Source organism: Antennarius striatus, chromosome 2 (genome assembly GCF_040054535.1).
Source record: "Antennarius striatus isolate MH-2024 chromosome 2, ASM4005453v1, whole genome shotgun sequence".
NCBI lineage: Eukaryota > Metazoa > Chordata > Actinopteri > Lophiiformes > Antennariidae > Antennarius > Antennarius striatus.
This window is the reverse complement of record NC_090777.1, coordinates 29,423,258-29,437,827: the sequence shown is the minus strand read 5'-3', so window position 1 is coordinate 29,437,827 and position 14,570 is coordinate 29,423,258. Positions and strand designations below refer to the sequence as shown.

Sequence of the window (14,570 nt, the reverse complement as noted above, 5' to 3'; positions counted from 1 at the left end):
TTGTTGCTTATACGTCGTTTATTTGAAATATATTTTCCTCTAAAGTTGTAAAAGTCTTACACTGAAGTGCTCTGTAACAGAGTTACGTATTGACAGTTTGATTAATAATTACAGTATTTTCCGCACCATAAGATGCACCTAAAAGCCTTTAATTCTCACACAAACAGACAATGCACCTTATATATGAAAAGGTGTTAAAGTATGCCATTCATTGAAGGTGCGCCTTATAATGAGATGCACCTTATAGCGTGGAAAATACTGAACTGCGATTGAATCTCATGCCAAGCCATCTTTAAAAGTGCAGTCATAGGCTTTAATATATTTAATATACATAAATAGGCATTGCAATAGCTTTGTCCTATAGAAATATGTTGAGTTGTAATGCATTTAACTTGAATCTTGAATTTGAAAACCTACAGGTTGCCTCTTTACGTGACGTACGAGGCAACTGGACAACATCAGCAGCAGCAGCATATGGAGATTTTAGAAGCAGCAGTCTGTCTGAACCGTCGTGTCGGTGGGAACATATATCAGAATCGTAAATATAGAGAAGATCCAAGCGACCGGGGTCATGTATGGCACGTTTTTACATCACAAAGCAAGTTTTAAGAAGGAAGACAACAAGTCAACTCTGAACAGTTTATAAGGTGACATTTCTCCACAGAAACAATAAAAACGGTCCCACGTTTGTCTTTTCTACCCATCAGAACTTGTTGAAACTGCATGTTTTAGGAGCTAAAACTATAATATAAATTATGAGGACATGAAATTCATCACAATCAAACATTTTACACCAGTTAAAGTCAAAGGCTGGATGAACGATTTCTGGGACGTAAGAAACTGGATTTCTGGTCCTGGAGTGCTTGAAGTTATACCAATGTATGGTGTGTGTGTGTGTGTGTGTGTGTGTGTGTGTGTGTGTGTGTGTGTGTGTGTGTGTGTGTGTGTGTGTGTGTGTGTGTGTGTGTGTGTGTGTGTGTCAGAAATAAAAGAGAAGGCCTATGAGCGTACTGTGTTGTTTATCTGTTAAACTTGATCTTTCTTCTCTGAACCCCGTTCAGGATGACTTTGTTTGGCGGTGTGTTTTTGATCTACGGTCATTGTCCTTTAAGCTTTTCTTCATAGGTCAATAATCTCGCTGCTGACGCTGGGGGAATCCTCCCGCCTGCTGACTTCCAGGTAACTCCGTGACCCGACGGGTCTTCCTCCTCTTTCTCGCAGCCTTTCTGAGTCCGGGGTGATGAACGGTCGGGTGTCGTCCCCCCCGTCCCCCCCCAGGTGTCCCGTCGACGTTCTGGAGGGGTGCAGCGACACGGGGCAGGACATTGACGAAGGGACGCTTCCTGCCGACCTGTGACCCTGGTGGGAGGGCGTGGGGGGGGCGGTCACCTGTCTGCTGGGCACACTGCTGAGAATGCTGCCCCCCAGTGGCATGGACGACTCTGTGGGGGCGTCGCTGCTCTCCGACAGCAGCTGAGGGTCGCTGTTCCTGCGGAGCCAGGGCCCCTGGCTGGCCCCTGAGCCTGGGGAGGGCAGCTGTGAGTGTTGGCTCAAAGAGTGAAACAGACTCCCCCCTCCCAGCAGGTGTTCCCTATGCAGGGCCTCGTCGATGCTGCGGGTCAGGTCGATGGGGGACGGGGGCCGTAGGTCAAACTCATAAAAGGACAGGCAGGTGTCCCTGTCCTGGTCCAAACCGCCACTGACGGAGGGCTGGGGGGGCCGGCCCAGGGCCTGCAGTCTCAGCAGGGAGCCGGTGGAGCCATCAGACGGGCCCCCATGGTTCCGCCCCGCGTTGTGGTCCTTCACGCAGGCCTGCTCCTGGTTCCGGATCAGGTTGGTCCAGTTGTTGGACACCTCCCCTTGTTTTCCTCCCCCCCCGACCCCATTACTGTCAGACTTCCTGCAGGGCTTCCCCCTGAGGCTCTGGACGATCTTCGACCAGCAGGTGTGTCTTTGGGGGGAGCCGACCGATTGACTGGGGGAGGGCAGGTCTCCTCCAGCTCTGCCATCCCCTCCGCTCTCGTCCCCCCCCCGGCCGCTGTCAGGCCTCCAGAACAGCCAGGAACCCAAAAACAGGAGGGAGAACCCCCACGCCAGCTCCAGGAGCCGGGCCCAGAAGTGCACCAGCCACCACCCCCAGGTGAAGCGCGTCCAGTTTCCCAGCAGCCCGTAGAGCCACAGGGTGGGGTGGACGTGCAGCGCGCAGCACAGCCCCCCCAGGACGGCACACACCACCAACACCCTCCCCAGGATCGCCCCTATCCTCCTGCTGCCTCTCCACGACTTCCTCCTGGATTCTTCGGGGTGAGGGATGGGGGGGTGGCGGATACGGGGGAAGACGTAGCAGAGGTACCCCAGACAGAGGCCCCCGCCCCCGCAGAGGGACAGGAACTGCAGCGTGACGGGCACCACGGGGGAGAGGGCGGGGGACAGCAGGTCGGCCGCCAGCAGCAGGGTGCACTGCAGCACGGCCGACGCAGCCACCAGGGGGGGGCGCTCCAAAGCGGAGGGCAACACACTTACCCCTGCAGCCTTCAACGCCAGCAGCACCAGCGCCGCCTGCCCCCACACCAGCAGGTGCAGGGGCAGGTTGTAGAGGGCGGTCACCGCCGGGCGGGGGAGCAGCTTCCGCGTGCCGTATGGGTCGATCAGAAAAAGGGCAGCCCTGACACCCCCAGCCAGGAATAATAAAGCGTTGGCGAGGGCGAGGGCGCCATGGTGGGGGCAGTTTGTGCCGGGGGCCAGGGCGAGGCCGAGGGCGGCGCCGGCGAACAGGAGGAGGAAGAGGCTCGCCGAGCCGTAGACGTGCAGCTCCCACGCAAAGGCCAGCGTCCGGCTCAGGTCCCCCCAGTAGAGAAGGGTGGCGTTAGGAGGGGGGGGCTCGGCGCTGATGGAGGGGGCCGGTTTGGACGTCACGTGGGACCCCTGGCGAGGATGTGCCAGGAAGACGGAGTGGTTCCTCCGAGCTATGACCGCCGGATGCGTAGGGGCGACGCTTGTTCCTCCGGTTACGGGTACGACGCTGGTGACGGGGGGGGCGACGGTTCCTTTGAAAACACAACGAGAATGTTGTTTTTAATTTTCTAAATGATTTTAAAATCAAACTGTCCAAAATAATCAAATCTTTTTCTACGTGAGATTCTACTCAACAGCCACTAGAGGGCAGCTTTCCATTAGCATCAGTTATCCATCTAAAATGTGTTGTAATTATGTAACAATGTAATTTTTAAAAGTCATTAAATTTGCATCCTTTATCTTATCTTAGTGCGATGCTTTAACCCCCGGCTTAGTACAGAAATAATAATAAACCTATTTATATGTAAAAATATAAATAATAATCATGCTATCTTACAGTCTGCAGATATTTATTATTTTTACATATTCAGTCCAAATTCTGATTATTTATTGCTCAGCAATTTTCAGCAGAACAGACAAATAAAATACCAACAGCTCCAGTTCATCAGAGCGTTCGTGTCATAATCCTAAATATGTACGACCTTATGCTGATCCAACCCCACCCCCCCCGGACATCTGAGATGTTATTGTCCCATTTAATTGGATTACATTATGTAATTAGCGAGAACATCTACCTTATATAACACTGAACAGTGTCACAATGCATCTATGAATGAGATAAAGTCTCTGTTCAGCTGTCCAACATTATTCTATACAAATGATCTCAGATAGACGGTGACACTGCTCCCTCCCTCATCCTACTTTCTCTTTCACTAACCTAGAAGAGCAAATCACTTCGTAATGATCACTTAATTTGTCATTTTGAAGATATATATTTAAAAAAAATCCCAATCGCAATTAAGTTTAGCAGCAAATAATTATCAAAACAAAAGAAATCGAAAAAGATAATGTTCCTAGTATATAAGTGCAATTTGTCAAAAAAACAATAAGCAGTTTACAAGATGTGCACACTTTTCTTGAGAATAGTGAGCTGTTATTATAGGAACACAGAATTTAAAATTGTAGAAATGTTTAGATAAAAAGAGGCAGGATCTTTAACAACTTGTGAACACATTGTTTATAAGTTGTTCAAGGTATATAAGATTTTTTTTAAATTAAATTCTGACCAAACCCGACATATAAAAAATAATCCAAAGTGACTCAAATTAATTATCAATCAATTACATTTTTTTGGGTGTTTTTTAAGGTACCAAAAAGGACCAATAGACGGACAGATTTCAGTGGAGCTAAATTTAAGGTGTAAAAAGACAAAAGTAATTTTTAAGACAAAACATAAATACAAATAGAAAGTCAGTCAACATCTGTCCAACTATATCTCCTATAGACTATATCTCCTATAGACTACTGTATATCTCCTATAGACTCATGACTCAGGCCTATGACTCAGGCCCCGTCCACACGATGACGGATTTTTTAAAAACGCAACTTTTTTAGTTGTGTTTACGCCTTCCGTCCACACGATAACGCAAATATCCAGAACGAAAACGCAACTTTTTAAAAACGCTGGCCGAGGTGGGTTTTTTTAAACTCTGGGTCTGTGTTGTCGTGTGGACGGTGTATCCACAACTTTCTGAAAACGCTGACGTCTTTCCTGCGACAAAAACCTCTGTGACGTCATATTTATGGGCCCGTGTGTTGTGACAAGAAAACACGGAGGATTCCTATTGGATAAAATTTGACTCAATACTGCCACCACATGGTTTGGCATGCTGACAGCGTATTCAAAAACGCACTGCTGCGTTTACGTGTGGACGGAGATTTTTTTGAAAACGCTGTCGTGTGGACGCGAATCGTTTTCGATGCGTTTTTAAAAAGTTGCGTTTTCAAAAAAATCTGTCATCGTGTGGGCGGGGCCTCAGTCTAACCTGTGTCTTAATTCCACTCGGAGTCACTGCCTCTGCACACACACACACAAGCACACACCCACACACACACACACACACACACACACTTATTTATTTATCTAAAGGTATTTTTCACTTCCTTCCTTCCAACTTTTTTCCTCCAGGAGTGAAATCCTGACACATTCCAGATGTTCTGATCACATTTCACTGCTGGTTACACTTAAACCAACCCCTGCCCTTGACTTTTCTCTTGAAAACACACACACACACACACACACACACACACACACACACACACACACAGACCCACACCACACACACACACACACACACACACACACACACACACACACACACACACACACACACACACACACACACACACACACACACACACACACACACACACACACACACACACACACACACACACACACACACACGTACCCTTTACAGGTCTACATGTAGCAGTAAACCCAAAACTAAATATCCCATTTCACCTCATGGGTCACACAGGTACGGAGGCAGATGAATGCAGTATTAAAAGTACATATTTGCGTTGCCATGGATACTGGCTGTTAATAGTTTCCAAGGAGTTCACTTCACAAAAAATGTTCACATGAGGGAGGAGAAACGAGTGTTTAAAAGTCATTAAGACGTTGTTTTAACGGTAACTACGAGACTGCCTCACACTCGCCATGTGTCATACTTTTCCTCTTCCACCCCCCCCCCCCTCCATCCCATCTGGATTTCATTACCGTTCCCTCTCCCTGCGTTTCTACGCCTGCACCTTTCTTCTGGTGTACTTTTAACCCAATCTCCTCCTCTCATGTCTACTTCCCGTCTCTTTGTCAGACCCCATTCTCCCTCTCGTCCATCTCTTTGTCTGGCTGCCACCCCCTCTTTTACCCTCCCTCGACTCCCCCCACACATCTACCACCCCACTTTCCATGGAAACATTTGTCTGCTTTTTCCCTCCTTTGAAGCCTCATCCAGATCCTTCCAGTAAAAAAAAAGGGCCCAGCTGTACAAATCACTTGGTTTATTGTATAAAACTAAACACATTGAAGAAGAAATGTCTGCACATAATGTCTCCGTCACCTGTGCTCCATTTCTTTCCTACTGCTGTGAAATCTGGGGACACACATGTAAAACAAAATAGATCCTCTGATTAAAATGCAAAAAAAGACTAATTAATGAAGTAGGGTTTCATGATCATACTTTTCATAAAATCAAAATATATTGAAATTTGTAGATATTGTAAAGTTAAATTTGTTAAAAATTGTATTTCAAATTGTGAATAAGGAATATTCCTTTAACCATTCAATACTTTTATAAACTAAGAAAAAGCACATATAACCTCCGAGGTCTAGTACGATTAGAGTCTGTTAAAGCAAGAACACACGTCAGGCAGAGACGTGTGTCCGAACTAGGAGGGAAGATGAATTTAAGTTGATAAAAATTCTGTCTAAATTCAAGAAAAAAATAAAATATGACTTAATTGACGGTTATAAATGTTTGTAAATTTGCTGAGGGGAAGTCAGTGGATAGTGGTCAATAATTCGATTTATGTGAATGTTGTTAAAAAACAAAAGAATGTTGATGTTGTGATTAATATGTGTTAATCAGGGGGGGCTTATATGAGCAATTTGCTTCAGCCCAGTCCTTTTTTGGTTTTCTATGAATACAATTGAAATATGTTTTGTTTTTAAATGTGAAAACTATGAATAACCATCACCTGCCCCTGACGACTGGACGGCTGTGGTCGCCGTGCTTCTTCCTCGTTGTGTTCTTTCGTTGAGCTGATTGGTCGAGTTGGACGATCTCCTCACGCCGTCTCGTGTTGTCGTGGGCGTTCCGGTTGTGGGTTGTGAACGCGGTCCACCTCGTGCCATGATCGGTTTCCCAGCAGTTTTCGACGGTCTGACAACAGAAGTGGGTTCTGGTGACGCCGTCCCCGTCTGTCCACCTGAAACGACGGCGACAAAACAGTTAAGTACAAAGATTTTGGCTTCAACTTCCTGTCAGACGGCTCCGGTAGGAGACGTTCCTCACCCGTCGTTGTGGGAATCCGCCACGTTGAAGCCTTCTGACCTTCTGTCGTGAGCGTGAACACGCCCGGCTTCAGCGACGGTCCGTCGGGCGATGGCGTCGTCACATCAGAAGGCTGGGACATCCCGGTTTGCGCCTGAGGCTGCTGCTGCGCCGTTTCACCGCCAACTGTCGGAAGCAGATCGGGTGAACGGAATGGAACGCTACCAGATCCCGACTCCTTCAAATCATTATCCTGCGTCGTTTTGATCGCTCCTTCCTGTGAACTTCCTGTCGTTCCCGTCTCCTCAGCATCACCAGCAGAGGGCAGCGTGGGCAGAAGGGGAGTCGAGTATTTAGTCGTGGCATCTCCCTTCCCAACTGCCCCTCTGGAGGTTAAACTGGCCGTGTCAGTCCTGGACCTGGGGGCATTCGGTCTAGTAACCGGCCCGCTGCTGAGGTTCTGCGTCGTCAGGGCAGATTCGAAGGATGGGGTGGATTCCGCAGTGGGGCGGGACGCTCTCTGCCCCGGCTGAACTGCGTTTGTGGTCGTAAACCTCTCCTGGAGGGTAACTCTGACCGGGACGTCGCTGCGACCTCTGGGAGGCAAAGACGGCCATGACCTCACGGTCTGCCTGGTCGGCGGAGGTGAAGACTTAGAAGGCAGGTCGGAGGGGGGGAAGCTGGACGAGCCGACGATCGTTTGGGCGTCCGACGGACGAAGGAGCGACAGGAGGAAACCCAAGACGACGAGAGACACGGGAGCCATGGTAACCGGGCCTTTCAAGTGTCAAACCATCGTCCCAATGCGCTCCTGTCGAGAGAGAAAATGTGGAGATTTCATAATCCTGATAAAACAAACTCAAACAGTTTGGGTACATCGATGATAACGTTGTTTTGTGACCAGGACTCATTTGAGAAGAGCGTCGTCGTCTTTTTACGTCAATTCAAGGAAGGTCAGGGACACCCCCACCAGGTTTATCAGACCAGCAGACACACAAGGTGTGGTGAGGTGTACACGGCACACACACTGACACAAACACCCCCACAAAGGCCAGAGTTCAGCTTGTAAGTCGAGTAACAAACCAAAACCATCGGAACGATCAATCTAGTCCAGCGGTCCCCAACCGGTTTCATTGCAGACAATATTTTCACAGACCGGTTTCTTCATTTGCTCGATAATCGTTAATGACACCAGGACGGCTGTAGTCTAATAATAAATCAGTGGTTTTATGTAAAATACAGACATCAACAGACAATAAACAACCTTCTTTTCATATATTGATCATCAACATCTCTGTAAACAAAATAATTGTAAGAAATAATTATATTAAACTGGATTGAAGTGACGGCACTGATGAGGTTTATTTTGAAATATAGCGACTTATAATCAGTTCATTCAACGTAGGAGAAATACTGATCATTATCAATAAAAGGGTGAACAAGTCAATAATAATAATTACAATAATGAATTAGTGATTGGGGACCCCTGATCTCGGGGTAACGGAGACAATGACACCTGAATTGTGTTCAGACGTCCGGTCTACTCCAGTTTGGTTTTCTTTACTGTCACTGCAGAAAATCCCACTTCACAGAGACAGGAGGTGGAAATGGAAACAGGGATTAAGATACTTTTTGGACGATCTCAGGATAATCTGCCTTGACTTTAATCCAGAACACTGGAGTGGTTTTGGGTGCTTAATTTAGGGGTAACGGCTGCTAACCTGTCACGTGACCGAGACCTGTCAAGTGGGAGGACACACGCATTCGTCTGTGTGTCATTCACAGACGTCACGTTTCAAAATAAAACATCTTTCAGACTCAGAAATAAATTAAACGGAAGTAATGTAACCTATTTTTTCTTTCTGTGCAGCCCGGTATCGAATGACCCACGGACCGGTAGAACCAAAAGCAGTGACAGATGGTTCCATTCAGTAGCAGATGGACACATTTATGGTCTTTTTCCTTCACTATCTCTGCCATAAAATGTTCTTTGGATCCAAAGCAAAGTTGATCTTTCTTTTTTCTTTCCGAGCGACCGTACTCCCTTTTTCTGCTCGTTGCATTTGAGTCACGGGAGTCGACAGATGTAACGGAGAGTGTGGTGAATCTCCAAGAGCCCAATGACCCCCCCATTGGGCCCTTGAGGATTACACAATCCTGCGAGTCATCAATCTGAACACCTGCCAGATGCATCCCCTCAACATGAACTTCTTAACTAGGGAAAAAGAAGGCTTTCATAAGTCTGACTTGTTCAAACCAGTCTTTACCTCTGACTCAGACGGAGATAACCTTCAGGGGGGGGGGGGGTTGTCAGGATCAAACTGAAACTTCAGCTGAAACATTAGAAGAGCAAATAGAACTCAGGGCGTGTGGAACGATTCTGATGATGAGTCACGCCGGCTGTGTTCACAGCTGCACCGCCTCGCCGTGAGAAACCACTGCAGCTGACACGTGCATTTCCTGTACGTCAACGCTTGTGCGACTGCATGGGAAAAGATTTCTGCGTATGCGCATGCGCATGCACGAGACATCTGCTCAATGGGTTTCAATATTTATGACTGTTTAGGAAAAGGCAGCTGAGGAGGAACACAGTGGAGTCATAGGAATGGATCAATATCTCCACCTCCACCCACTCGCAGGAGCATCAGCGTTTATTTTCCTCCCGTCTCCACCGCCTCCTCTGTTCTTGGTCAATCCTGCTTCTGATTGATCCTCATGAGGCTGACAGCAGATGAAGGGGGGGAGGGGTATTTTCTAACAATTTAACACCTTTTTGAACATATTTTCCAAAATACGTCCTTAAAAAATCTCATTACCGCAACAGTGCAGTACCGCAACCGCAATCAGAGCCATAAACAAAAGCCAATTATTTTTCAAAATTTTAAAAGTTGATTTTTAACAGTCATGCACTACTTACTCAAAAACTATGTCATAAAAAATATTTTTAAATTTAAATTTTTATTTGATTTTGTCCTTTTTTTCTCTCATTACCACAACACCTTTTACAATCTACAACCTATAAGGTTTTTATATTTTATTGAAAACTGACATATTTCTTCAAAAATGATTTGGCAAACTTTAAAGATGTTAACATGTATATCGTGCACATGCATCTAAAAACAAACCACTTTTTTAAAATTCATTAGCATTAAAATAATGCATTATTTTAATGCTAAATGCATTAAAATAATGCTAAATGCACACCTGTTGCGGTAATGAGACGTGCATTTCGGAAATGAGGTTGCTGGTTTCAGTAATGATAATAAGTATATTAAGACTGTTAGCAGGAATATTAGACCATTTTAATGTAGAAAATAATTTAATCCATCATTTAATCCATTTCATTACAGATTGACAAAACATGACATTCTTGTGCGCCTGTCTTCGGGGTGGGGGCAGATGGGTGCCTGGTCAGACAGAGTATTTTTAGTGCTTTCTGCCCCTGGAGGCAGAGGGACACATCCCTTAGTATTTCAATTGGGGGGGTGTTTGCATGTTGTGATGATGCCGTCACCCCCTCCCAGACAATCCCTCCTTTATCCCGAACAGGAAATGCTCGTGGGGGGACATCCAGAGCGGCAAGAGACAATCTGAGCATCCAAACCGCATCAATAATGATATTCTGTTAGCTGCTACTGATCGGTTATTGGTTGCAGTATCAATGGCATACAGTATATGTATTAATATGACTAGTTACTGTCTGTGAACAGGCAGGGGGAGGGAGGTGGGATTTTTGTTGAATCTCCCTCTTACTCACAAATGTTCTACGTCCTCCCTGCTACATTCCTGACCATGTGGCGCTGCAGAGAGTTGATCACACACAGTTCTGTCTGCAGACAGAGGGATCAGTGTCTCTGCAACAAAGACTGGTGTGGTGGGCACTCGGCTCGATGGGGATCAGAATGAAGCAAAGAATTTTAGTTCCAGATCAAGGCTTTTGTAGAAAAAGCATGTTCAGATCCTAAGATGCAGAAGTATATATGACAAGTCTGACAGTAAATCAGCACCAGCAGTGATGCTACGTGGCCATATAGGTAAAGGGTTGAACATAGGCTGGGATAACTTAAAGAATTTAAGCAAACTCATTGCCTTAAAAGAACTAAGCTAAGTCAACTTAAAAATAAATGAGTTACCTGAATTAGATTATTTTAAGCCACAGGGTGAAAGTTGCATGAGCTTAAAGGTTTTAAGTATTGGTCACCTAAAATGATCAAGTTAAGGTTAGATAGATAGATAGATAGATAGATAGATAGATAGATAGATAGATAGATAGATAGATAGATAGATAGATAGATAGATAGATAGATAGATAGATAGATAGATAGATAGATAGATAGATAGATAGATAGATAGATAGATAGATAGATAGATAGATAGATACTTTAAGGTTGCTCAACTATATTTAATTGACTTGGCTTAATTCATTGAAGGCAATGAGTTTGCATAAATTTTTTAAGTTAAGTCAGCATATTTTATTTTACAGTGCAGTGCGTTGAGCTAAATGCTAGCATTGAATTTATACAGCAGATATACTGTTTACCAAGAGAAATTATAAGACAAAATAAATATGAAACCTGACGATGGAGCTACTATACAGTTCTTTATGAGGTGGATATGATGAGACGGTTCACATCCAGGATGAGTTCGTCCTGCAGGGACCAGGGATTCTCTCTTTGCTCACTATCATAACCAGCATTATTTGAAAAAAGTTGATTTTACATTTATTTTGGAAGAGCTCAGACTTGAGGCTCCATGAATATCGGAACAATGCAATATTAATATAACATCAATTTAAGGAGTTCGTAGCTTCATTTCAGTTTCATTAATTTTCTTGAAGACGAGATGATCGTAATCGTTTAGTCTTCAACCATTGCTCCACCTTCCTCTTTGTTCCATCTTTTTTGGTGTTTTATGACTTGTGTCATCTGTTGTGTGTATCAAACACCAACCCCTATGCTGGGGATTCTCCCCTTCTTTGTCTTTTGATGCAAACTAAAAAATGATCAACAAAAATAACAAGTCCAGTTTAAAAAATGCAAGGGAGAACAAGTAGAGATATTTTGCTCAAACCAAAAGTTGTGAGAAAAAAAAATCAAAACCTCAAGTGAGGCACAGAAACTCTGAACACAGAATAGAACCAAGAAAATGGAATGAAACAAGAAAATGTAAAAAAAAAAAAAAGATTCCAGGAAAAAAAGGACAAGAATTCGACAGTAAGATTTAGATTTGGAGTCGAGGGTGGTCGTGTAACTGCAGTGAAGAACGGAGGGGAAAACAGAGAGAGAGATTCTGGAATAAACCAACAGAAAGCTGTGTGTTCCCCTGGACCTCTGCAGCCCAGCGCCCCCCCGGTGTAACAGAGCAGTTAAGCATTACCGGCCAGGCGACAGATGTATAACCTGTTTGTGCTGCGCTGTGCAGCGAGCGAGGCGAGGCTCAGACGTGGTGAACGTACGTGAGTGTGAGCGCATGTGAGACAGCTACAGAAACAGAAAGCGAGTGGGGGGGGGGGCTCTTGTGGTTAACTTGGTATGCGAGGAGTGGGGGAGGTCGCTGGTTTTGACGGTTAAAAATTCCACACCTTGAAATAATATATGTATTGAAAACAGTTCCCCCCCCAAAATATTTTCTAAGGAGTCACATGAATTGAATACGTTCTAGAATTTTCCTGTCGTTGACCAGCGGGGGCCACCCAGCTTCTAGCATAAAGCCCTTAATGAAGACGCCTCTGATGGGGCTTCAGCAGCTGGAAGACGTTAAACCTGCCCTGAAGCCCCCATTCACCCAACAGGATCAATCCCTGTGAACAGACGAGGCTCCGGAACCAATCACACTCGCTTTTGATGCCGAGTTGAAGAGGATGTCCCCCTTAAATCTGCTGACCCCCACAACAACTCTGACTGATGTTCCGGGATTCGTGCGAGTCGCAGAGCAAAGGTCAAAGGTCAGCCTTTAAGGCTGAGGCACTTAAGTTCCACTGTGACTCCACCACACACTCAATGTGTGTGTGGGATGTATTTGAATACACACAGAATAGGTGACAGAGGATAGACACAGATTATTACAGCTACGCCGTGGTTTAACACCCCCCCCCCGCTCCAGATACGTGCCATAAAATGAGTCATATGGTTGTGTGGTAATTACTACATTTACAAGCATAGTCTATAAAATATTTTCTTTCATATAAACACCCGTGGAGCGTGTTTACAAGTCCACTTGACATCTTGGTCTACAGGAATCGTTCTTCCACATGTTTGATGTTTGATTTGTCTTTTATTTCCTCTATTCTGTTGTGTCTGTTCCCAAAAATGACGACATTGTTCAACATTATTTCAAAGTCCTTTGAATGATAACTTTTTCATAAAGTTCTAAGCCAAAAAAGGAGCTATTATAAGCTCCTCGGTGCTGAGAGGCGTCGTCATGGATGTCTCCTCCGTTGATACACACTTTTACTTGTCAAATCTCCTCCGTAAAGATTCCTTTGTCAAAACCAGTAAATCTCCTTCGAGCTGCGTGACAACTGATATCTTATTCATTCACCCATGGATCACAGCGTGCTGTTCTTCTCCCGAACCCAACTTGTCTGGCAGGGCTCTGCTTTTTCTTCCAGTCTCACTTTGGAGCAGCTCTGCCTTTTGCGCTCTCCCACCATGTTCTCTCCTTCCCCCCCCTCCTTTAGATGCTTTAAATAAACCCCAGCAGCAGGTGTATCCAAACCGACCCACGTAAATATGTTGTAAACACGCACAACACATCTCCAGCAGTGGTGTAATGAGGATACAGGAGGCCTAACCGAACTTGTTGGCGATTCACCAACGCGTGTTTTCCCTTTCTGAAGCGTCAGTCTGTTTGAACAGTCAGATTCACTTTACATATCATGAATAACACACCGGAAGTGTCATAAACTATAAATGATGAGGCACCCTAATAATTATAATAATAATAATAATAATAATAATAATAATAAAAACAGGGGGCATTTGGTGCTTTGTGGCTGCGTTCTACTCTCCATATCCGCGGGTGTGAAGCGTCACAGCTGTAGGCCGACAGGTAACTGGTGAGGTGGGTAAAACGTTATGGAGCGCGTCCAAACTTTATTATCACTATTTTCTTATAAAACTCTCAAAGCCAGTAGCGGTGCTGATGCATTTGGTGCATCACCACCACCTGCAGACGTTCTGCACCGACAGGAAACCCGGGAGGACGCGTCCCACCGGTGGGAGGATTGGCTCCGAATCCAAATACTGACTCAATGCGAGCACCACGGAGGTATCCACGCATCTAAAAGAGGGGACGACACCCCCGCTGCGTGGGGCTGAACAGCCCGTAAAGCTGAGCCTCGGCACCTCCGCACAGGTAGAGGAAACGTCAGTGCGCATCGCCGCCGCATCGCGTCTGCGCCAGAACCGTTCCCGTCACACGTACCTCTGCGCGGCTCTTCTGGTGGCGTCGTCTCCTCTCCGGTGGGTTGTGATGGTTGGGACACGCAGAGCTCGCCCACAGGCCCACGGGAGAAGCGTCAGTCCGGATCCACGACGACCCACGGCGGAGGTGAAAACGCGCCTCTCTCGACGCACAGCGCGGGTTGCGCGCAGCAGCCTTGCAGCACCGCAGGCTCCCTGAGCCAGTGAGACGCACACCCCCTCCAACCGCTCACGTCCCTCCACGGCGCCCCCTCCCTCCCGTTTTTCTTCCCTCCCAAGCGGATGAACGGAC

At 45.9% G+C, this 14,570-nt stretch overlaps 1 protein-coding gene across 1 annotated transcript; it reads right to left on the bottom strand.

Annotated features, from left to right (window-relative positions):
- Nucleotides 1-627: 627 nt before the first annotated feature.
- Nucleotides 628-14,498, bottom strand: LOC137612344 (proline-rich transmembrane protein 3). The gene is made up of 4 exons (XM_068340840.1): nt 14,280-14,498; nt 6,876-7,665; nt 6,559-6,789; nt 628-3,047 (listed from the first exon to the last, which is right to left on the bottom strand). Exons 2-4 carry the CDS (start codon nt 7,618-7,620, stop codon nt 1,120-1,122), a joined length of 2,904 nt encoding a protein of 967 aa, XP_068196941.1. The 5' UTR covers nt 7,621-7,665; nt 14,280-14,498; the 3' UTR covers nt 628-1,119.
- Between the last annotated feature and the right edge of the window lie 72 nt (nt 14,499-14,570).

Bases quoted from the DNA above. Each gene is read 5' to 3' on its own strand.
- LOC137612344 (XM_068340840.1), bottom strand. From the start codon at position 7,620: ATGGCTCCCGTGTCTCTCGTCGTCTTGGGTTTCCTCCTGTCGCTCCTT. The intron at 6,790-6,875 runs GTGAGGAACGTC...CCGTCGTTTCAG, and splicing joins GCGGATTCCCACAACGACGG to GTGGACAGACGGGGACGGCG. The intron at 3,048-6,558 runs GTGATGGTTATT...GTGTTTTCAAAG, and splicing joins CGTCCAGTCGTCAGGGGCAG to GAACCGTCGCCCCCCCCGTC.